This window comes from Marmota marmota, unplaced genomic scaffold (genome assembly GCF_001458135.2).
Source record: "Marmota marmota marmota unplaced genomic scaffold, marMar, whole genome shotgun sequence".
In the NCBI taxonomy this organism is placed as follows: Eukaryota; Metazoa; Chordata; class Mammalia; order Rodentia; family Sciuridae; genus Marmota; species Marmota marmota.
Window position 1 is genome coordinate 25504857 of NW_025999869.1, and position 23809 is coordinate 25528665.

Sequence of the window (23809 nt, forward strand, 5' to 3'; positions counted from 1 at the left end):
GTTTGGGTTAGAATGGGCTTCAGGAATATATAGTTTTAAAAATTTCCTCAAGACTTCCATTACTGTGGATTAGCATTTGGGAACCAGAATCATTTCTCTTAGCTCTTAGTGTGTATGTGTGTGTGTGTGTGTGTGTGTGTTTTGGGGATTAAACCCAGGACCTTGGGTATGCTGAACTCATTCTTAACCTTTGGGATATATCCTCAGCCCTTCTACCTTTTTTTTTATTATTGTGTAGATTTAAAAAAAAAAAATTGGAGAAGTCCTGCTTTTCTGGGTATGATGTTAGCACTATCCTTTTAATGTGGTGGCGCATGCCTGTAATCCCAGTGGCTCAGGAGACAGAGGCAGTGGGATTATGAGTTCAAAGCCAGCCTTAGCAACTCAGTGAGACCCTGTCTGTAAATAAAATGTGTGTGGGTGGGAAAGACTGGGGATATGGCTCAGTAGTTAAGCACCCCTGAGTTAAACCCCCAGTAGCCCCCCCCAAAAAGAACTATCTTTTAAAAATAATTATATTTTTATCAACAATATTATTATAAATATTAATAAATATTTATTAGAATAAAAGTCAGGGCTTGGGCTATAGCTCAGTGGCAGAGTGCTTGTCTAGCATGTGAGAGGTGCTGGGTTTAATCCTTAGGAACGTATAAAAATAAAATAAAGGCATTCTGTTCATCTACAACTAAAAAAAAAAATTTAAAAATAAAAAGGCAGGCATGGGGATAGGAACTCAATGGGTTTCATTCCCCAGTACAGTAAATAAATAATAAAAATTAAAAAAAAAAGAATAAGTCAAATGTACAATCATTTTGAAGTTTTATTTAAGTAAAATGTTTTCAAACATTATCTTGTGAATTACATGTAACTTTGAAATTAAGCATTAATTTAAGTAGAATATTTTGTGAAGTAAGAATTTAATTTTAGGGCTGGGATTGTAGCTCAGTGGTAGAGTGCTTATCCAGCATGCATGAGGTACTGGGTTCGATTCTCAGCACCACATATAAATGAATAAATAAAAAATAAAGGTCCATCAGCAACTAAAAATATATTTGAAAAAAAAAAAAGAATTTAATTTTAGTAAAAATATAACCATTGCCCTAAGACATGGAAGTAGAAAAAAAAACCAAGAAGAGGGGTAAAAACATTTGCTCATATCCTTATATTGAATATGATCAATATTATTATTGTATTTTAAAGCATTATAAGTAGGGATAAGGTTGGTGTTAATCATGAGTAACAATATAGATTGCCGAAATCTAACTTTGAAAATCAAACTATAATAAGTATTTAAATATTTAACAAAGAAAAATTCACTTGCTTTATGTTTTTTATTTTGCTTTTTTTTTTTTTTAAGATTTTTTTTAGTTGTTGATAGACCTTTATTTATTTATATATTTATTTATTTATAAACACAGTGCCTCACACTTGCCAGGCTTTTACTAAAAGTTTTACTGCGGTTTCTTTCTTTCTTTCTTTTTAAATATTTTTTAGTTGTAGATGGACACAATGCCTTTATTTTATTTATTTATTTTTATGCGGTGCTAATTATTGAACCCAGTGCCTCACATGGGCCAGGCAAGTGCTCTACCACTGAGCTACAACCACAGCCCACTGCAGTTTTCTTTCTTTCTTTCTTTTTCTTTTTTTTTTTTTTTTGTGGTGCTGGGGATTGAACCCAGAGCCTTGTGTGTTCAAGGCAGGCACAGTTTAAGATGAAAGAAGAGTCCTTACAGGAATTGGGGATGCAGCTCAGTGGTAGAATATGCACTTACCATGTATGAAGCCCTTGGTTCAATCCCCAGAACAAAGAAGGAAAAAAAAAAAAGGAAAAAATACTACTTCCAAAGACTCAAATTTCCTTTCCCTGAAAGTCTATTTAAGAATCTTGAAATGTTTGTATATTTTAATACTTGCATTATTGAGATTTATTTCAACATTTGACCTTATCAAAAATCAATACATAGCCAGGTGCAATGGTGCATGCCTGTAATCCCAGTGATTTGGGAGGTTGAGGCAAAGTTGGGCTGAGGGGTGCTAGGGTTGTAACTCAGTGGTAGAATGCTTGCTTAGCACGTGTGAGGCACTGGATTCAATCCTCAGGACCACATAAATAAATATATAAATAAAGGCAAAAATGAAATGACACAATTTTTTTTAAAAAGGGACTGGGGGTGTGTCTCAGTGGTTATGTGCCCCTGGTTTCAATCCCTGGTTGAAAACAAAAAAACAAAATCAAAAACATAATAATGGTACGTATTTATCAGACACAGCATTATATTTCCATACATATATACAATCTGGATGATCAAATCAGGGTAATTAGTATACCTAATGCCTCAAACACTTATCATTTCTTTGTATTTAGAACATTTTAAATCATTGTGTGTGTGTGAGTGTGTGTGTGTGTGTGTGTATGTATCTGTCTGTCATTGATAACACACATACTTTGGGGCAGTACTGGGAATTGAACCCAGGGCTTCTCACATGCTAGGCAACCACTCTACTACTGGCTACATCCCTAGCCCAAGATATTTTGAAATAGTAAATTATTTTTAACTATAGTCACTCTACTATTCTATAGAACACTAGAAATTAATCCTTTCTTCCCCCTCTTTCCTGTCTTTCTCCCTCCCTCCCTTCCTTTCTTCCTTCCTTCCTTCCTTGGTCGTTGTACATGCTAGGCAAGCACCTACATCTCCAGCCCTTTTTTTCTTGCTTTGAGACAGGGTCTCTCTTAAGTTACCTAGAATAGCCTCCAACTTTAAATCCTCACTCTTCAGCCTCCCAAATAACTGGGATTACATGTATGTATCACTGCAACCTGCCTTAATTCTCCTATCTAACTGTTATTTTGTATTCTTTAACCAATCCTTCTCTTCCCACCATCCTACACTTCCTAATCTCTGGTAACTACAATTCCTTTATTTCCATGAGATCAACTTTTTCAATATATACATATACATACATACGTGTGTATGGGGTGTGTGTGTGTGTGTGTGTGTGTGTGTGTGTGTGAGAGAGAGAGAGAGAGAGAGAGAGAGAGAGAGAGAGAGAACATGTGTTATTTGTTTTTCCATACTGCCAGGCTGTTTTACTTAGCATAACATCCTCTAGGCTCATCCATGTTGCCGCAAATGACAGGTGTGTGTATGGCTGAGCAATATTTCATTGCATACACACACACACACATATATACTAACACATTTTCTTTATACATTCATCCATTGATGGACACTTAAATTGATTCTGTATCTTGGCTCTTGTGTTATAGTGCTGCAATAAATGGGGGAGTATAGGCATCTCTTTGTCATGCTGATTTTTTTTTTTTTTTTAAGAGAAAGTGAGAGAGAGGGAGAGAGAATTTTAATATTTATTTATTTTTTTAGTTTTCGGCGGACACAACATCTTTGTTTGTATGTGGTGCTGAGGATCGAACCCGGGCTGCACGCATGCCAGGCGAGCATGCTACCGCTTGAGCCACATCCCCAGCCCCATGCTGATTTTTTTAAAATATATTTTTTAGTTGTAGATGGGCACAATATCTTTATTTTATTTATTTATTTATTTTTATGTGGTGTCGAGGATCGAACCCAGTGCCTCACGTATGCAGGGCAAGCGCTCTACCACTGAGCTACAATCTCAGCCCAACTGAGCTACAACCCCAACCCTGTCAAAATCATTTAGTATTTCTGTTTTTAGTTTTTTGAGGAACTTCCATACTCTTTCTCATAATTTCTGTGCTGGTTAACATTTCCACTAGCTGTTACCCTTTTCCACATCCTTGCCAGGATTATTTATTTATTTTTTTAAAAATATTTATTTTTTAGTTATAGGTGGGCACAATATCTTTATTTTTATGTGGTGCTAAGAATAAAACCTAGTGCCTCACACATGCTAGGCAGCACTCTACCTGTGAACCACAACCCCAGGATTACTTTTGTCTTTGTTTTGTGTATGTGTAATACTGGGGATTGAACACAGGGGCCCTGAACCACTGAGATACATCCCCAGCCCTTTTTTATATATTTTGAGACAGGGTCTGCTGAATTGCCCAGTAGTCTGGTCTTGAACTTTATTCATCATAGTTTTGATTCACATTTCCTTGATGATTAGTGATGTTAACATTTTTTCAGGTATCTGTTGGTTGTCTGTAGGTTGTAGTCTGCTTCCTCTTCTTCCCTCTCCTTCCTCTTCTTCTTCCTCTTTACTCTTCTTTCCTCCTCCTCCTCCTCTTCTTTCTCTTTCTCCTTTTCCTTTTCCTCTTCCTCTTCTAACACCAGACTTTTTGAAATACATCTGTTTATGTCATTTTCTCATTTTTTCCTTTCTAGTACTAGGCATTAACACAGGGCAAGTACTCTACCTCTGAATACATCCCTATCTCTCTTCATTTTTTATTTTGAGACATGGTCTCACCAAGTTGACCCAGCTGGCTTTGAACTTGCAATATCCTTCTGCCTCAGCCTCCCAGTAGCTAGAATTATGGGTGTGTGCTACCAAGACAATATTTTTGGTAGGCAGTGATTTAAACTATTTTTTTGGAAGTTATCTAAGAGTTTAGATATTAGTTCATATCTTGCAGAAATTATAATACCCATTCTAACTTAAATCTTATTAATGAACTTGCTCCTTAGGTATTACATCAAATGCCAATAATGGATCTATGGTGGTCCATAGTAGTTATGATGAAATTGAAGGAGGTGGCTTCTTGGGTGAGATGCTATGAAAATTTCTTTTTTTAAAATCTTGTTTCTGATTATAGAAGTCATATTTGCTTATTATAGGAAATTAAGTTAAAAAAATTTATACTGTGTTATGTAGCCATATCTATTATTTTATTTTTATCAGTTAGATAAACTAAATTTGTTTAATCAGTCCCATAAATCGAGCATCTAAGATGTTTTCATTAAAGCTCTTTTAAATTAAAATGCAATATGAATACAAAATTTATTACATGACATGAAAGTGAATTAAATATATCAAACTTATTTGTGTGTGTTTATAGCTATAGTCTACATTAACTAGATTGTAATCATTGCTATTACTTCGTTACTAGTGTTTGTCTTCAATTGATAAATGAGGTTATTAAATTAATCCAAAGGAGTTTAGAGTTATAATTCCCATAATTTAATGGATCCATGTGTTGAGTTAAAGTATTCTGGAATATAAAATAGAACTTAAAAGTTACCTTGTTTCTAGCAACACCACAGCTTATTAATAAGAATCCCAAAATGAGCCGAAGTGTTGGATATGCATATCCCTCTTTACCACCTGGTTATCAGAACACAACACCACCTAGTGCAACTGGAATCCCACCTTCTTCATTGAATTATCCAAGTGGCCCCCAGGCCTTTACTCAGGTAAAGTTTTGCCTTTTTCCCCCAATCTATTTTCTACCTTTTGGTTTAAACTGTATATACATGAAGAAAGTTTTAGGAAGTTGTATTAACATTTTTTATAACCAGTTAGAATAATAATGGATACTTTATGAAACCTTTATACTTACACATTTCTCCAGAACCAAAAAATCGACCAAGAAATGTAGATTGTACTTTCATTATGTAGTGAAATGAACCAAGTTTACTACTTTTAGAAAGAGAAAAACAAAAGTTGCTTACTTTTAAATTATATATCTGTAGACTCCCTTAGGTGCTAATCATTTAACTACAAGCATGAGTGGATTAAGTCTACATCCAGAGGGACTAAGAGTTATCAATCTTCTTCAAGAAAGAAATATGCTTCCCTCAACACCTTTGCAGCCTCCAGTTCCAAATTTGCATGAAGACATCCAGAAACTCAACTGTAACCCAGAGTAAGGGGTTTCAAATTGTGTTGTTTCATATTATATGTGACATCATGAATGTCCTACATTTTCTAGAATTTTTAAAATACATTTTTTAGTTTCATGTTTTATGAATAAGCTGTATAAGTAGACTAGTTTATGAAAGAGGTCTAATATAGAAGATAAAACTTTTTCACTTAAACTTGAGATTGAAATGTTTTAAGTTAAGAATTAGGGTTGTAACTCTTGAAGTGATTGCTGCTCCTATTAGCTCTGATAAGATTATGCTTTTCATTATCATTCTGGTAATGCATCCCAAATACAATTATTTGAGTCTATATAGTTCTTTTTTTGCTGTCATTTTAAATTTATTTCACTATAAACCTAATTATAATTTTTCCCTAAATATTTGTCATAAGTTTAAATGTGTGTAGTGAAGACTCTGAAATTGAATTTTGTTACAAAATTTGTTATTTCTATTTTGAAGTAGTTTTTTACAACCTTCAGCAAAATTGAATGAATTGTTCAGGCATGGCAGCATGCACTTATAGTCCTAGCTGAGGCAGGAAGATTGCTTGAGCCCAGAAGTTCCAAACCAGCCTGGACAACTGGGCAACAGAGCAAGACCCTGTCTCAAAAAAAAAAAAAAGGTCAGTCAAGCATCTGTAATCCCAGTGATTTGGGAGGCTGAGGCACTGAGTCATGAGTATCACTGGAGGTGCATGCCTATGATCCCAGTCTTATAGACATCAGGAAATTCTGAGAAGCTCAGTGAGACCCTGTCTCAAAATAAAATATACAAAGGACTGAAGATGTAGCTCAGTAGTAAAGTGCCCTGGGTTTCAATACCCAGTATCAAAAATAAATAAATAAAATATAAAGTGCATTTATAAGTGTGTGTAATCACCTTTTAATTCTAGTGTGATCTAGATTTACATAAAAATAAGTCATTTGATAGTCGAGGCTATATTATACCTAAAACAAGAAAAGAGACAATATTTTAGCTATATAATACAGGGTAACCATCTACTCTATTTCTGAACAGAACTTAAGACTTAAATATTTTAATGGGATAAAAGTAGAGAGGGTCGCCAGGCACGGTGCCTCACACCTTTAATCCCAGTGCCTTGGGGGACTGAGGCAGGAGAATCACAAGTTCAAAAGCCAGTCAGCAATTTAGTGAGGGCCTAAGCAATTCATCGAGACCCTGTCTCTAAATAAAATGTTAAAAAGGACTGGAGATGTGGCTTAGGGGTTAAGTGCCTCTGGGTTCAATCCCCGGTACAAAAAAAAAAAAAATATATTGAGAGGGGCTACTGAGATATTTTATTTGTAATCTGATCTAATATTAAGATATGTACCTGTTAAATACTTTTCTTTTTTCCTTTCAGGATAATCATAGCAGCAACTGACATATGCTTTTTACCTTGATGCAGGTTATTTCGATGCACACTGACCAGCATTCCTCAGACTCAGGCCTTACTGAATAAAGCCAAACTTCCTTTGGGTCTGCTGCTTCATCCTTTCAAAGATCTAGTGGTATGTTTCTCTGGTGAAAGTAAAAGTCTTATAGAAAATTATCTTAGTGGTAGAAAATTTCTACAGTAATTCGGGAATGATATATAGAATTTGAGCTATCTTTAGGAACTTGATCACTGATGGATTTCTTTCTTTTTTAATTTTTAAAAAATTTTTTAGTTATAGGTGGACACAGTATCTTTATTATATTTTTATGTGGTGCTGAGGATTGAACCCAGTGCCATGAGAGGCAAGCATTCTCCCTCTGAGAAATGTTAGAGTCTGTAAACAAGTCAAGATGGCGCCTGGCATTTTGCCAGAGGGAGTGGTTTGTGAAGTAACGCCAGCGAGCCATTAAGTGTGGAGATTCCTTATTGGTTGACTGCTGTATCTAGTTTATGTTAATTAAGATAAGCTGTGTGTAATGTATATATACCCCTCCGGTCCTACAATAAACGGCTCCCACTCCTGCTGTATCAATCTACACAAGTTGCTCGTCACCCCCTGGCTATCTTGCTGCAGTTGGACTGCGGCAGAGAAATCCAATCTTTATTTGTAATCCAACCAATAATTTTATTATCAAAACACTTTCAAAACAAGGTCAAAGAAGTATATTTTTGAAAAATCCAAGAGGCCAGGAGTGGAGGTGCATGCCTATAATTCCAGTGAGGCAGGAGGATCACAAGTTCAAAGCCAGCCTCAGGAACTTAATGAGGTCCTAAGCAGCTTAGTGAGACCCTATCTCAAAATAAAAAGAGCTGTTGTAGCTCAGAAGCAAAGTGCCTTTGGGTTCAGGCTTCAGTACCAGAAAAAAAATTTCAGCAGATGCTGAATAGAAGTACTAACATAAATAAGCTTATTTACCAATTAAAGTACTTTACCTTCATTTCCTCATTCTGCCATTCTTAGAGCAAAACTAGTTGTTTTAAGAAGTTGCTCCTTTCTCAAATAAAATAAAAAAATTTTAGAAAGGGCAGGAGTTGATCCACTGATGTCTTGAGACTCTTGAGACCTTAACATATGGCCATACTTGAAGATCGGTGTGAGTGAGGTGACTTTCCTTTTGGTAATAGGATTTTATTGCCTTTATTGATCCCCCCCACCAGTGCTAGCCAGGCAGGCACCCTACCACTGAGCCCCCTTTGTTGATTTTTGGTATAAAGATTTTAGAACTTTTTTTTTTTTAATTGTAGTTGTAGATGGACAGCATGCCTTTATTTTATTTGTTTGCTTTTATATTGTGCTGAGGATTGAACCCAGTGCCTCACATGTGCAAGGCAAGCACTCTGCCACTGAGCTACAGCAACAGCCCCTAGAGCTTTTTTTTTTTTAAGTTATAGGTGGACACAATACCTTTATTTTATTTAGTTATTTTTATGTGTTGCTGAGGAGCGAACCTAGTGACTAATATGCACTAGGTGGGCGCTGTACTGCTGAGCCACAACCCCAGTCCCTAGAACTTTTAATATGTAGGATAAACTTTAAATACAAATTAACTTTATGACAGTTCTTGTGTGAGAATTAAGACTTAACCCTCTTCATGTAACATCAAAAACTGGGAATAATTTCATTTATCATTATTTCAGAATGTTGTTCCTATTTTTCCTATTTTCTTTGCCATCTATGCCAAAAATATATTGTAAATGTATTTTCGTTTTGCAATGTGAATGTTTTTGAGAAAATATTTTTTTAAAAAATACTTATTTTTTAAGTGTAGTTGGACACAATACCTTTATTTAATTTTATGTGGTACTTAGGATCGAACCCGAGGCCTTGCACGTGCTAGGCAAGCACTCTACTACTGAGCTACAACCCCAACCCTGAGAAAATAATTTTTTTAAAAGGCAAATTTTAATGAGAATGATCTTGGAGAAAAATAATAGGATTTAAAATCAGAACATTTAGCTACATAAATTTTTTTTGAATGGCATTTTTTTCTTTTTCTTTTTTATTAGTTCTAATTAGTTATATATGACAGTTATATATGTACAATTTCGATATATTGTACACAAATGGAGCATAACTTCCCATTCCTCTGGCTGTAAATGTGTGGCATTTTGAACACATATTCTCCTTGTCCCCCCCCCAATTAAAATGTCCTAATAATTTTTTGGAAGAGATGGGTTTATGCTTGCCCTTTTAACACAACGGATCTTTCCCTTTACAAACTTAGTTTTGTCTTTTCAGCAATTGCCTGTGGTTACCTCCAGTACAATTGTGAGATGTCGTTCATGCAGGACATACATTAACCCTTTTGTCAGCTTTCTTGATCAAAGAAGATGGAAGTGTAACTTATGTTACCGAGTCAATGATGGTATGATTTTTGAAACATTTTATAATTTCTACTTGCATTGAAGGGAAATCAGATAATAAATAAAAATGTGAAATGGAAAAAAAAAAAAAAAGAATCTGTAATCCCAGCTACTAGGGAAGCTGAGGCAGCAGGAAATGACACCATAGTGAGATCCTATTTCAAAAAAATAAAAGCAATTCTTTGAATTTACCTTTATATACCTATAATCAGTCCTTCCACTCAGAGAAAGCCACTGTTAATTTTTTTTCTATGCAAATTTACTTACAAATAAATAATTATATACTTTTTAGCAAAAAATGTAATAATATTATTTTGTGATCACTTTTTTACATTTATTATATTGGGCATATAATAAATGGTATATCATGGTATTAAGACAGTGACTTAAGAAATATTTTTATTTAGAAATTGTCCCATGCCTTTTCTCTAGAAACTAAGTCCACAGACTAGCAGCCTAATTCATTCACTGCTGTGTGAAGGGAGGTGGGCAGTGCTAGAAGGTCAGTTGAATGTAGTTTTCTCAATAATTGAGGAGGAAGAGATTTCTCTCAGTAACTTCTTTATAATTTATGTTTGAAGAATATCATCTAACCAGTGACATTCAATTAGGATTAGGGAACAAAATCAATATGCCAGTATTCACATTGAAAATTTCTATAATTTCAGTTACTGAGGAGGCTGAGGCAGCTGGACTGCAAGTTTGAGGCCAGCCTCGGTAACTTAGTGGAAGGAAATTTCACTAAAAATTGAGAAATAGAGGAATATAAGAGATTTTGTAAAACCAGTTTTATTGTTTGTGTATTTTTTAAAAGTAGAGGAAAATAAAGATAGCTTAAGAAAACTTTTACTATATAGTAATTCAGAAAATGTATGTATAGTGTGTAGTGCACCTTTATAATCTTATTGGTATGTGCTTTAATATACAAAATGAAATTGTGATAAAGGTGGAAGCCTCTTTTATATGTATGCAAGCCAATTTCACAAATTATAGCTTACCTTTTAGAGTACATAGGGATTTTAATTACTAAACAATTACTGGGAAGACAGGTGCAGTGATAATTAATTTTAAAAATATTCTGAGCACTAATATAAGTAATAGGTAATTGATATTCTATATGTCTTAATAATAAATAAAATGTACACTCTCTTATGGTTTTAACCTCTGAAGTGGTTTTACCATGGCTTTTCAGGTCCAGCCATTCTATACTTTTCATATGTCAAATGTTAATCCTTGTATAACTGAAATTTAGGAAAATAATTGACGTTTAATGAGAGTTTTTCTTATGTTTTCAACTGATTTTCAGAAAGCAGTTTTAGTAAAAAATCAAGACAGAGAGGATATCAAGAGATGGGAAAAGAAAAATCATAATGACTATAGTTGTAAAAATAAGAGATATTTAGTGCCACTTGGTATGTGAGGAATTTGAATGGAACTTTTTTTAAAAAGTGAATTTATTAACAAACAAGTGAGTTTAATTCTTAATATTTAGACTATATTGAATTAATTCTAAACCCCTAAGTTAAGAAAATGGCCAAATGCAAGGTATATTAAATTAATCCTTTCAGTAACATTGTTAACTTTATACAGTACCTGAAGAATTCATGTACAATCCTTTGACAAGAGTTTATGGAGAACCTCACAGGAGACCTGAAGTTCAAAACGCTACTATTGAGTTTATGGCTCCTTCAGAATACATGGTAAGCTTTCGTTTTTTTTAAACAGTGTATACATTTCATAATATTGGATTTTAAGTTAAAATATGTAGTATTCTTTAATAAAATTTTATGTTTTTAAATTCAGAAAGTATACTATTCATTACAAAAGCAATTGGTAGATAAGAATAAGTTTGAAAAGTAAAAGTGTATATAAAGTTCCACTGAAGTTTTTTGTATGTTCATCAAGAAATTTGCGGTATAATATAGGAACCCTATTTATATTTGATCACACCCAAGTTTTTTCTCTTACAAACAATGCTGTGATGAACATTCTCTTGTAAGTACTTTTATACTCTTCAGAAAGTATCTGAGACCTTGTATTTTAAAGATAATTATGCCAAATGCTTAGCACTTTACATTTTATAGAGCACTTACATTTTTATCATCACAAGTAATACTCTAAGGTAGGGAAATGGTGTTAATCCTATTATACAGATGTGAAAATAAATTTAGATTAAGTGACTGGGCAGTAGTTGGAAAAAATTCAGGTCTTTTGATTTCTTTTTTCTTTTGCTATGCTATAATTACCCTTAGGGAAAGGGGAATATGAAGATAAAACTTATCACCAACCTTTAATAATCTAGTATTTTAATATATTTTTGTGGCATAGTCTTTATCTTGGCAGTTGGGTTGATTATACTGAGGAATTTATGAGAGGTCAGTTTCTTGCTATGGATAAAAGATTTGGTGGTGGTTGGTAATGCTTTCTGCAGAATGACTGTCTCTTTGGTGAATTAAAGTCAGAAGAGCAGAAGCATTTGTTCTTTTGAATTGAGCTTTATAAGTGCCTTTTATCGCCCAGGTTTTGCCGAAATGGCTTCCTTTAAATTTGGAAACTGGCCTATTGCAAAAGATTTTTACTCTTTCCTGGCTTACCTCTTACCTCTTTTTTTTTTTTTGGTCTGGCTTACCTCTTGAATGACAGGTTTTATGAATTTGGCAAGTGATATATGCAAAAATATATAAAAAGTAGTGTACTGTATGCCCAGTTGTGATTGTGGCTATTTGATGCTTTTTTTTTGTTTGTTTGTTTTAATTGAAAACAAATCTTTGGCCAGGTGTAGTGGCAAATTTCTATAATTCCAGCTACTGAGGAGGCTGAGGCAGCTGGACTGCAAGTTTGAGGCCAGCCTCGGTAACTTAGTAAGACCCTATCTCAAAATAAAAAAATAAAAAGGGGCTAGGGATATAGCTCAGTGGTAGAGTGCCCCTGGCTTCAATCCCCAGTCCTCCCCACCTAAAATAAAAGAGGAAATGAAAACAAGTCTTTGGATTTGTGAGTTTATGAAATACAGAGTCTTAAATTTTTGTGGGATTTAACCTAAAAATGTTGGTTAAATAATCAGCCAAGGCTAACTTGATTTTTCACTTTCGTAACGATCATTTCCCTAAATTGCAAAATATGCTCACATAGAAATGTCAATAAAATGTAAATATACAGGTTAATAAGTAAATACCTTTGTTAGTACTGCATAACACTGTAAAGGTCAAGCAATTGAATATGACTGATATTGCCATGAGCCCTTCTGATCACATTTCTTCCCCTTTCTGTCCTAGAGAAAATACTCTTGAAATATGGCAATCACAGGCTCATTTTTCCTTTAAGTATGCATTTATAAACACTATGATGTAACTTTACTGTTATCTTCACTTAGTATGTAAATAATGCATATTTTATGGTTTTGCTGTATGTGAACCCAACAAATAAGTTGAAATTTAATCCTATTAAATGTATTTAATGAGATTCTTCTTTTCTTTAGTTACGACCACCACAACCTCCAGTGTACCTCTTTGTTTTTGATGTGTCTCACAATGCAGTTGAAACTGGATACTTGAATTCAGTTTGCCAGAGTTTGTTAGACAATCTGGACTTGTAAGTGTCTCATTTCAGCTTAAATCTGAAACTAATGGTGTTTGCAAAATGAATGACTAGTTTTCAAAATACAAAAATAAGTCATGTAATTTATGTTCTAAAAATTCATTTAAATCACTTAGGTATTACTAGTTTTTTTTTTTTGGGGGGGGTGTAATACCTGGGATTAAACCCAGGGATTCTTCTATCACTGCTATGGTCTTTGTCCTTTGCATTTTTTATTTTGAGACAGGGTCTTTCCAAGTTTCCGGACTGGCCTCAAACTTGTGATCCTCCTGCCTCAGCCTCCCAAGACACTGGGATTACTGTACCCGGCAGTACTCACTTTTTCTTAAGAACATTATTTTCAAATCTGTAGTAAGAATGAATAATAATTGAATGAACTGCCCATCTCTCAACTTTCTCATCTTTAGCATTCTGTTGTTCTTGTATCATCTAATCCTCCTCCTTTACCCACACACTTTTTTCTCCCTTGGCAAACCTCAGTCAGCATATAATTTTTACCTGTAAGTAGTTCAGGACTTTTAACCCTAGCTCTTGTATCATACCAAGCGAAATTAGCAGTAATTCCATAAGATGATTTAATACCCAATTCATTTTTTTTGTTCCTCATTTTCTCAAAAAACTCATTTAACTGAGGGTTTGTTGGTATAATAATCTAAATAGTAGCTGGGCATNAAAAAAAAAAAAAAAAATGCAGTTTCATATAGCTGAGTTCTTTAAAAGAGTACACACTTTAAAAGTGCACACCTGTGATCCCAGCAGCAACTGGGGAGGCTAATACAGAAGAATTGCAAGTTTGAGGCCAGCCTCAGCAAATTAGTGAGACCCTGTCTCAAAATTTTAAAAAGGCCTAAGGATATACTCGGTGGTAAAATGCCTCTGGGTTCAATCACCAGTACCAGATAAAAAAATAAAAAGCAGTTCCAGCCCAGCACGGTTGTACATGCCTATAATCCCAGCTGCTGGGAGGCTGAGGCAGGAGGATCATGAGTTCAAAGCCAATTTCAGCAAAAGCAAGGTGCTGAGCAACTTAGTGAGACCCTGTCTCTAAATAAAATGCAAAATAGGGCTGGTGATGTGGCTCAGTGGTTCAATCCCCGGTACAAAAAAACAAAACAAAACAAAACAAAAAACCAGTTCCTTTAAAACAGATGCTTTTGCTCCTCTTTGTTTTAAATAAATGCATTTAATAATATAAAATTCATGGGGCAGGGGTTGTAGCTCAGTGGTAGAGTGTTCACCTAGCATGTCTGAGGCACTGGGTTCAATTCTCAGCACCACATAAATAGAATAAAGATATTATGTAAAGATATTATATCCACTTAAAACTAAAAAATAAATATTTTTTAAAAATATATAAAATTCATGCAGAGTTTTTTAAGGATGCACTGCCTACATTCACATTACATTTTAGAGTTGTTATATGATTTTATTTATTTATATACTTTTTTGTTGTGCTAAGAATTGAACCCAGGGCCTTGTTCATATGAGACAAGCATTCTACCAACTGAGTTATATCCCCAGTCCAATATGATTATTTTTTTGGAGCATTCTTACCCCCCGTCCCCACCCCCAGTGCTGGATTTAACTCAGGGCTTGTACAAGCCAGGCAAGTAAATGCTCTATAACTTCATATTAGAAGTTGGATTGCTGTTATTCCTGTTTTTCACTGATTATTTGGCTTATGTGTGTCATGTTTTCCATTGAGGAGGATGTTTTCATGGTTGTAAACATTGGATGGTTTAAAAATTTGTTTATGTTGGATCAGTTTCCGTAAATTAGATATTTGCATGTAATATTTAGCAGATATTTTATGTATTTTATAAAACACTCTTCTGAATTTGTTTTTAGGCTTCCTGGCAACACTAGAACAAAAATTGGCTTCATAACATTTGACAGTACAATTCATTTCTACAGTCTTCAAGAAGGTCTCTCTCAACCTCAGATGCTAATAGTTTCAGATATTGAAGGTATATGTTATACACAAATTTAATGAACTGTCTAAGGAATTTTCTATTTTGGGAATATTCATGACCTGGCAAATTAGTAGTGTATGGTATGAGTCCACTATGTGGAGAAAATATTTAAAAATCCTATCTGAAAAAGAATTTAAATCTAGATTACCTAAAGAACTCCTATAAGTTAACAATAAAAAGACAAATAGCCCAGTGAATGAGTGGGTAAAGGATTTTAATAGACATTTCTCATTATACAGTATTCAATATTTTAGGGATAGAGGTATAGCTCTGGTAGTGTGCATGCTTAGCTTGCCCAGAGCCCTGGGTTCAATCCCCAGCACTTCCCACCAAAATTTCTATAGACAGATTTGATACATACTCTACAGCATTAGTTATCAGGCAAATACAAATTAAAAGTGCAATGAGATGTCACTCACACTAAGTTGGTGGCCAAAATGAAATGTTTGGACAATAACAAAAATTGGAAAAATCATATACTGTTAGGGGAATGTGAAACGGTGTAGCCACTATGGAAAACAGTCCGGCAGTTCCTCAAAAAGTTAAACAGAAGCCAAACATAGTGGCACACACCTGTATTCCCAGTTACTTGGGACACTGAGGCAAGAAGAATAAAAAATTCAAGGCCAGCCTGGGAAACTTGGCAAGATCCTGTTTCAAATATAAGTAAGGTCTGGGGGCATGCTTGAGACTCCAAGTTCAATCCCCAGCATCACAAAAACAACAAAAAAAGAAGGTCCAAGGGGATATGACTCAGTGGTGGGGTGCCGCTGGGTTCAATCTCTAGTGACACAGAATCATACACAAGTTAAAGTTACCATATGACTTAGCAGTTCTACTCAATGGGTGTATACTCAAAAAAACAGAAGGCATATCCATAGAAATTCATATATAAATGTTCAGGGCAATATGACCAAAAGTGGAAACAACTATATGCCCATCATCTGATGAATAGATAAACAGATATAGTCTTTTCTTATGATGAAATATTATTCAGCAATAAAAAAGAATGAAGTACTGATGCGCACTAATATGGATGAATTTTGAAAAAATTCTTAGTGAATGAAGCCAGTCACAAAAGAGTACCTATAGTATGGCGCTCTCTCTCTCTCTCTCTCTCTCTCTCTCTTCCTTCTTTTTTTAAGGTTGTAGATGAACACTATACATTTTATTTATTTATTTATTTATTTTTCATGTGGTGCTGACGATTGAATTCAGGGCCTCCACGTGCTAGGCAAGCACTTACCACTGAGCTATAATCCCAGTCCAGTATGGCTCTCTTTATGTAAAATGTCCAGGATATGCAACTCTATATGAAAAGAAAGTACATTAGTTGCCAGGAACCTGGGGAAAGTAGTAATGGGAAGTAACCATGATTTCAGGGTTTCTTTTTGAGATGATGAGAAAGATCTGGAATTAGATGATGATGGTAGTGGAAAAGTCTGTGAATATATGTATATTAAAAAATCACTGAATACTCTTTTTTTAGTTTTTATTTTTTTTTTAATGTGGTGCTGAGGATTGAGCCTAGAGCCTTAGCACATGTTAGGCAAGTGCTCTACCACTGAGCTACATTCCAGTCCCTTTTTACTTTTGATTTGGAGACACCAAGTTGCCCAAACTGGCCTCAAACTTGTGATCCTCTTGCCTCAGCTTCCTGAGTAGTTAGGATTATAGGTATGAGCCACCATACCCAGTTCAGACCTCTTCTTTTCATGAGGGTGAATTTTTTAAAGAATAAAAGGAAGAAAACTGAACAGTTGGCAGTAGAATTTTCATATGACAGCTAAAGAAAACAGTTAATATTTTAAGTTACTTATTGTATTTTTTTCACAAACTTCATAATTAGCTTTATTTTTTTGTTAGCAAAAGCAGTATAGAAACATAGGAAGTGATTTTCCTCATAATTCACCAACACCTATCTTCTTTTCCTAGTTTGCTTTCCTTCATCTAAGGAAGGGAATTCAATTCCTAAGCAGGAATAAATGTAAATGTTGAGAGGCTCACCTAAAGTGGTCACATTAGCACTTTTTTTAAAAAAAATATTTTTTTTAGTTATACATGGGCACAATATCTTTATTTTGTTTATTTATTTTTATGTGGTGCTGAGGATCTAACCCAGGGTCTCACACGTGCTCTACAGCTGAGCCACAACCCCAGCCCCCACATTAGTACTCTTTCTAATTTTTTTTTTTTAGTTCAAAACATTACAAAGCTCTTGACATATCATATTTCATACATTTGATTCAAGTGGATTATGAACTCCCATTTCTAATTGGTTTTGTAGTCTCATTAGTTGAGGCATTGATGTGGGTCTTCTTTATGAAAAAGTATCAGTGTTTGGAATGACGGTTATTCTGTATAAAGGTTAAATTTTTGTGTGTTGCCTCTTTGTTTTTTTTTTTCCAAATGCAAAGAGTATCTTTGGCTGGTTTGCAGGGTCAGCCATAAAAAAAAGTAAAGCAAGATTCTTTAAAAGAGTTGCTGTCTTGAACCTAGGAAACAAAACACTTGCACAAACCCTTACTGAGTGCTTACAGATCACTGTTTACTAATTGGGAAGCCATTTACCTTCACTAGTCATCAAATAACAAGAAAAGTTGCTGTAAATACCCAAGTCAGTGCTGTTTTGGTAGCTCTTTGGACATGTGTAGTCTATAAAGTCAAGGAGCAGGCTTTTCTTTAAGTATAAAGTAGTGAATTGCATCAGTGTTGTGTATTTGGAACATTCTTAACAGTTTAATTTTGTTTAAAATAAATATTTACTTATTCTTTCAGATGTTTTTATACCTATGCCAGAGAACTTATTAGTAAACTTAAATGAAAGTAAAGAGGTAAGATACATTTTCCTACACAACATGTTTGATTGAAATATTGAAGGCATATTTAAAAAATTTTTTTCTTAGTTGTGCATGGACACAATACCTTTATTTTATTTATTTAATTTTAAGATCAAACATAGTGCCTCACACTTGAGGCAAGTGCTTCACCACTGAGCTACAACCCCAGTCCTGAAGGCATATTTTTTAAATGAACTTTAAGTAAAATTTTACTGATTGCTTTGACATTTCTAAGCTATGTATCATCTTAGCTTGCTCTTAGTTTAAGTTCGTTAAATGAACAGTTCTCAAGTTCAATCTCATGCCAATCATTTTTAAGTCTAATGCAACAAGGTATTTTAGTAGGATAGATGAGAAGCCTGTTCCAGAAAGGAGGAACATCTGAAGGAAATATGTCTTGCCAGCCCTTTGGGAAGTTGGGAGGGTTGCTGAGATAAAGCTTCTCGTCACTACACAGAAGCACACGAGCCAGGCTGCTCTCAGTGCCCTTTGCTTTTCTGATTCACAGAGTGTCATTGGGGTCAGTTCAGAAGAAACTCTTATTACCTGCCTGGAAATTGCCATGACATAATACACTGAGAGGTGAACAGAATGTGTCTGAATGGGGATGTTGTCTACCCTGTACGTGCATATATGCCATAGGGGTAACATTTTAACTAGCAAGTCTATGGTCTCTGCTGTTGGCAGTGGTCACTGTGCCATGGTGCAAAGTATTTTTCCCCCATTTATTCTCTTTATTTGTACAACCTAACCTGAATAGGTAGTTGGTTTTGATTTTTGTTTTTCTTTTGTAGTGATATTACAAGGTTGGCAAAGTTACTGGATATCTTAGATTTTGCAACAGGGAAGAATTAACTCATGTTGGAACTTCAAAGAATAAAGTGTAGAGGCGACAGAGAAAGCCATATTTCATGGCATGAAAATAAATCAAATTTCTAAACTTATGGTTCTTTTGGATACATTTTGGACTTATAGTCTTGCTGGGCTATTGCATGTGCAAGAACTGTAAGGCCCCAATTTTGATGTCTTGCTTGCCAATTTATAATGTTGACTTAAAATGGCTTTCTTGTCATTTGACCAACTTCATTGTTTACTGTAGTGTCTGTAGATTCTCTGATCATCATCATGACTCAATGTCTTTGTCTTTTGTATTAGATACTGACTTATTATGAAAATAATTAATTGTAACACTCTTGAGTTTTCTTTATTTACTTCACAAGCTTGTTCAAGAATTACTGAAAACTTTGCCACAGATGTTTACCAAGACTCTGGAGACCCAGAGTGCCTTGGGTCCTGCACTTCAGGCTGCCTTTAAGCTGATGTCCCCAACTGGTGGTCGAATGTCCGTCTTTCAAACACAGCTCCCAACTCTTGGAGTGGGAGCCCTGAAGCCACGAGAGGAACCCAACCAAAAATCATCTGCTAAGGTTAGAAAGTTATCAAGTGTATGATAAGATTAATGCTGGTGCTTTGTCCCTTTGACCATAGGGGTTTTTTTAGCGGGAGGAGGCAGGGAAGATTTCCAGTTGTGAGGAGGAGGAATTATAAGGAAATAGGTAAATGGTTTCACTTTTATATGAAACCCTTACTATATTTTTCTCTACCTGATTCACCCCATGCCTTATTTTTAATATCTTTAGTACCACTAGTCATCCAGCCTGGCTTTGAAGAGAAAGTCTGGGAGACTAAAAGAAAGTACTTGCTAAGCTGGGCATGGTGGTGCATGCCTATAGTCTCAGTGAGTTGGGAGGCTGAGGAAGGAGAATTGCAAGTTTGAGGCTAGCCTGGCAATTTAGCTTGACCCTATCTCAAATGTAAAATAAAAAGAATTGGGAATGTAGATGAATGGTAAAACACCTTTGGATTCAGTCTCCAGTACCACAGCAACTGGGAGGCTGCGGTAAGAGAATCTCTAAGTTCAGAGCCAGCCCCAGCAATTTAGCAAGCCCCTAAACAAATTAGTGAGACCCTGTCTCAAAATAAAACATAAAAAATGGCCAGGAATGAGGCTCAGTGGTTAAGCACCCCTGGGTTCAATACCTGGTACCTGCCCCCAACCCTCAACCCCCAACCCCCCAAAAAAGTGGAGTGAATGTACTTGCTAGGGACAAAGGGAAACCCGGATGACCAGCTAGGAGTGGTTGTAACTTGGTATATTGACAGCCTCAGATTGCATTTGAGTACCTCATATGTACAAACTTACAGTTTGAGGGGTTTTTGTGTTTTTTGGCACCCAGGGATTGAACCCAGTGTCACTTAACCACTGAGCTACATTCCCAGCCCATTTTTATTTTTATTTAGAGACAGGGTCTCATTAAGTTTCTGAGGCTGGCTTTGAACTCTTGATCTTCCTGTCTCAGCCTCCTGAGTTGCTGAGATTACAGGTGTGTGCCACTGTTCCCAGCTAAACTTAATGGCTTGAGACCTGTGTTTCCCAAAAGATTATGAGAAGTCAGTATAATATATTGATTATGAAGTTACTCCTGGAGTCAGACTGCCTATACATTCCACTGCTCTTTAGATGTGTGAACTTAAATAGTTACTTCATTTCTTTGTTGCTTTGTTTCTGTAAATATAAAGTGAAAATATTGATAGTATCTACTTCTTGGGGTAGTTATAAGGACTAAGTAGATATTGCATATGAATTATTTAGAATGATTCCCAACATACTGAGCATTTGCTAGATTTTGGTAATAATGACTATCTTTGCCTATTACAAAATTAATATGATAGAGGTATTTTGTAATATATTTTTTTTTAGTTGTAGGTGGACACAATACCTTTATTTTATTTACTTATATGTGGTGCTGAGGATCGAACCCAGGGCCTCACACATCCTAGTCAAGTTCTATATCACTGAGCTACATTTCTAGCCCATAGAAAGTTCTTAATCAGTACCTGATTCTTAATGAAAAAATCAAATAGTAAAAGCACTGTAGATTATGTAAAATCCCTAGAGACAATTGTTATTGACACCTTGCTATATGTAGGTGTGTATTTACATTTTTGATAATTTAATGATTTTTTTTTAAAAAAAAAAAAAACCTCTTTGTAATTTATTCATAGGAAATACACCTGACACCTTCTACTGACTTCTATAAGAAATTAGCATTGGACTGTTCTGGTCAGCAGATAGCTGTTGACTTGTTCCTTCTCAGTGGACAATATTCTGATTTGGCTTCTCTGGGTAAGTGTTTCCTGATGATTTTTCCCCCCCCTTAAATGAGTATCAAAATGGTGTTTAAATGATTTTATTTCATTGTTTTTTGTTTTTGTTTTTCCCCAGTACTGGGGATTGAACCCAGGGCCTTGCATATGCTAGGCAAGTTCTCTACCACTGCACAAGTTCGAGGCTAGCCTCAGCCATTTAGCAAGACCCTTAGCAACTTAGCAAAAACCTATCTCAAAATAAAAACAAAAACAAAACAAACAAAAAATGAACTGTGGATGTAACTCAGTGGTAAGGTGCCCCTGAGCACTTGCAATCCTCCTGCTTTAGCTTTCCAGGTAGCATGGTGGTATTCTAGGTAGAGGACAAAAGTAAAATTTTTATTCCCAAGTTGGGGATATAGCCCAGTTGGTGAAGTGCTTACCTCGCATGCACAAGGTCCTGGGTTCAATCTCCAGCACCACCAAAAATAAATAAATAAATAAACAAATACATAGATAGATAGATTGATTTATTTATTTATTTTAATATCTTTTTTAGTTGAAGATGGACACACAATATCTTTATTTATTTGTATGTGGTGCTGAGGATCAAACCCAGTGCCTTATACATGCCAGGCAAGTGCGCTACCACTGAGCCACAACCCCAGCCCGATAAATTTTTTTTTATTCCTTCCAGAGAGTTTTGGAAGAGTCAGTTTTGGTTTGGATTTTTCTTTTTTTGAAATGAGCTCTTGCCCAAGCTGTTTTTTTTTTTTTTTCCTAGTACCAGGGATTGAATCCAGGGGCACTTAACTACTCTGTGTGTGTGTGTGTGTGTGTGTGTGTTACCAGGGATTGGACCCAGGGCTGCTTAACCACTAAGCAATATCCCCAACCCTTTTTTATATTTTATTTAGAGACAGAGTCTTGCTGAATTGCTTAGGGCCTCACTAAGTTGCTGAAGCTGGCTTTGAACTTGGTGATCCAGCAGCCTTAGCGTCCTGAGCTGCTAGAATTATAGGTGAGGGCCACTGCACCCAGCTTCAAGTTGGTCTTAAACTTGTGAATTTAAGTGATCCTCATGCTTCAGCCTCACAAATAGCCAGAACTATAGGTGCACACCATTATACCCAGTTTAACAGTCAATTTAATCTACTATAAACTTCATAGTCGTCTTGTACTCTAATTTAGTAGAGGAGAAATAGAAAAATGTCCACACTACTATTTAGAGGAATAGAATATTTTTGACAGTTACGGAATGGAATATTCGTTTGACTTGAGAAGTTAGAGAAAATTGAATCAAGTGTCTGCACTTATTTTACCATAGTAATAGCAGGTAATGCCACTATTTGAAAAATGTGTATGTTTTCTTCCAGGGTGTATTTCTCGGTACTCAGCAGGTAGTGTCTATTACTATCCTTCTTACCATCACCAGCACAACCCAGTCCAAGTACAGAAATTACAGAAGGAACTACAGAGATACCTCACTCGGAAAATTGGCTTTGAGGCAGTTATGAGGATTCGGTGCACTAAAGGTGAGGATACTTTTTAAAAAAACATAGGAGTAAATATTGTTTTTTTATACCAATAAATACAAATTTTCACTTAGTTTTTTCTTATAGGATTTGCCATTTTAAGATACTTTGCGGGCTTTAGTATATGCAATTAAGGAGAGAGAAGAAACACTATTAAAATATAGGAACCCTTGTTAATATGTTAAAAATTTTAAAAATGGTGAATGTTATACTATGTGAATTATTTAAGTTTATTTGAGACAGGTCTTGCTATGTTACCTGGGCTGATCCTGAACTTACCTCAGCCTCCTGAGTAGCTGGGACTACAGGTGCATGTCATCACACATACTTTTTTTATTTTTAGTAAACAGTTATTTTTATTTAAAAAATTATGGTAAAATATACATGAAATTTACCACTTTAAATATTTTTTTATTTTTGCTTTTATTTGTTTATTTGCAATGCTGGGGATCAAACCCTGGGCCTTGTGCACTCCTGACAAGCACTCTCCCAGTTCAGTGGCATTGAATACATTCTCATTGTGCAACCATTACTACTACCCATCTCCAGAAGTGGAAGATCTTTTAATTTGTGCTCTAATTCTTGATTTCTCATTTCTCTATATTATTAACCTGCTCTACTTTTTTATTCATATAACAATGTTTTGCTGTATAACAGGAATAAGACAATCATGTTTTTAAGTGGAAAAAAATGTATGAGACATGTAGGGAAAAAAAGATAAGGATCTACTAACATATCCGATTTATTTTCAAATCTGTGTCTATATGAACTTCTCTATTACCCATCATTATAATAATTCAGCCTTGCTGAATTGATTTTTATTTAATAGTTTTTCAGCATTTATGTTTTTGAGGGTTTTTCTTCAGAGTTGGGGATTGAACTCAGGGCCTGTTATATTACTGAATTACATCCCTAGCCCCACTTGTTTCAAAGGATACAGTTGTTGGATCCTATTCATGAAGATTGCCAGACCTCCAAAGTGTTAATTTCTATAGATATTGGTTCCTAATTAGGGGAAATACATATTAAAATTGCTTATGACTTGTTGTAGTTGGCCAGTTGGCTGCTATTTATAGGTACCTTTTTTTTTTTTTTTTTT

At 35.1% G+C, this 23809-nt stretch overlaps 1 protein-coding gene and 1 long non-coding RNA gene across 7 annotated transcripts in view; one reads left to right on the plus strand and one right to left on the minus strand.

Annotated features, from left to right (window-relative positions):
* Nucleotides 1-23809, plus strand: part of Sec24a (SEC24 homolog A, COPII coat complex component) — an 81263-nt gene that overhangs the window by 21548 nt on the left and 35906 nt on the right. For 4 of the 5 annotated variants that reach the window (XM_048783802.1, XM_048783811.1, XM_015492774.2 and 1 more), the window contains 12 exons: nucleotides 4638-4715; nucleotides 5203-5363; nucleotides 5643-5815; nucleotides 7222-7324; nucleotides 9491-9617; nucleotides 11206-11315; nucleotides 13094-13206; nucleotides 15061-15179; nucleotides 17964-18019; nucleotides 19246-19452; nucleotides 21092-21212; nucleotides 22552-22710. In XM_048783802.1, the coding sequence (XP_048639759.1) occupies nucleotides 4638-4715; nucleotides 5203-5363; nucleotides 5643-5815; nucleotides 7222-7324; nucleotides 9491-9617; nucleotides 11206-11315; nucleotides 13094-13206; nucleotides 15061-15179; nucleotides 17964-18019; nucleotides 19246-19452; nucleotides 21092-21212; nucleotides 22552-22710 (1527 nt within the window). Of the gene's footprint in view, nucleotides 1-4637; nucleotides 4716-5202; nucleotides 5364-5642; nucleotides 5816-7221; nucleotides 7325-9490; nucleotides 9618-11205; nucleotides 11316-13093; nucleotides 13207-15060; nucleotides 15180-17963; nucleotides 18020-18533; nucleotides 18608-19245; nucleotides 19453-21091; nucleotides 21213-22551; nucleotides 22711-23809 lie in introns of those variants that run through there. The other variant, XM_048783818.1, reaches the window with a different exon arrangement.
* Nucleotides 16881-23809, minus strand: part of LOC125610805 — a 20562-nt gene continuing 13633 nt past the window's right edge. Inside the window, exons 1-3 of one of the 2 annotated variants that reach the window (XR_007340858.1) lie at nucleotides 20860-21177; nucleotides 17318-17328; nucleotides 16881-16891 (exon numbers count right to left, since the gene is read on the minus strand). This is a non-coding gene — a long non-coding RNA (uncharacterized LOC125610805). Of the gene's footprint in view, nucleotides 16892-17317; nucleotides 17329-20859; nucleotides 21178-23809 lie in introns of those variants that run through there. The other variant, XR_007340864.1, reaches the window with a different exon arrangement.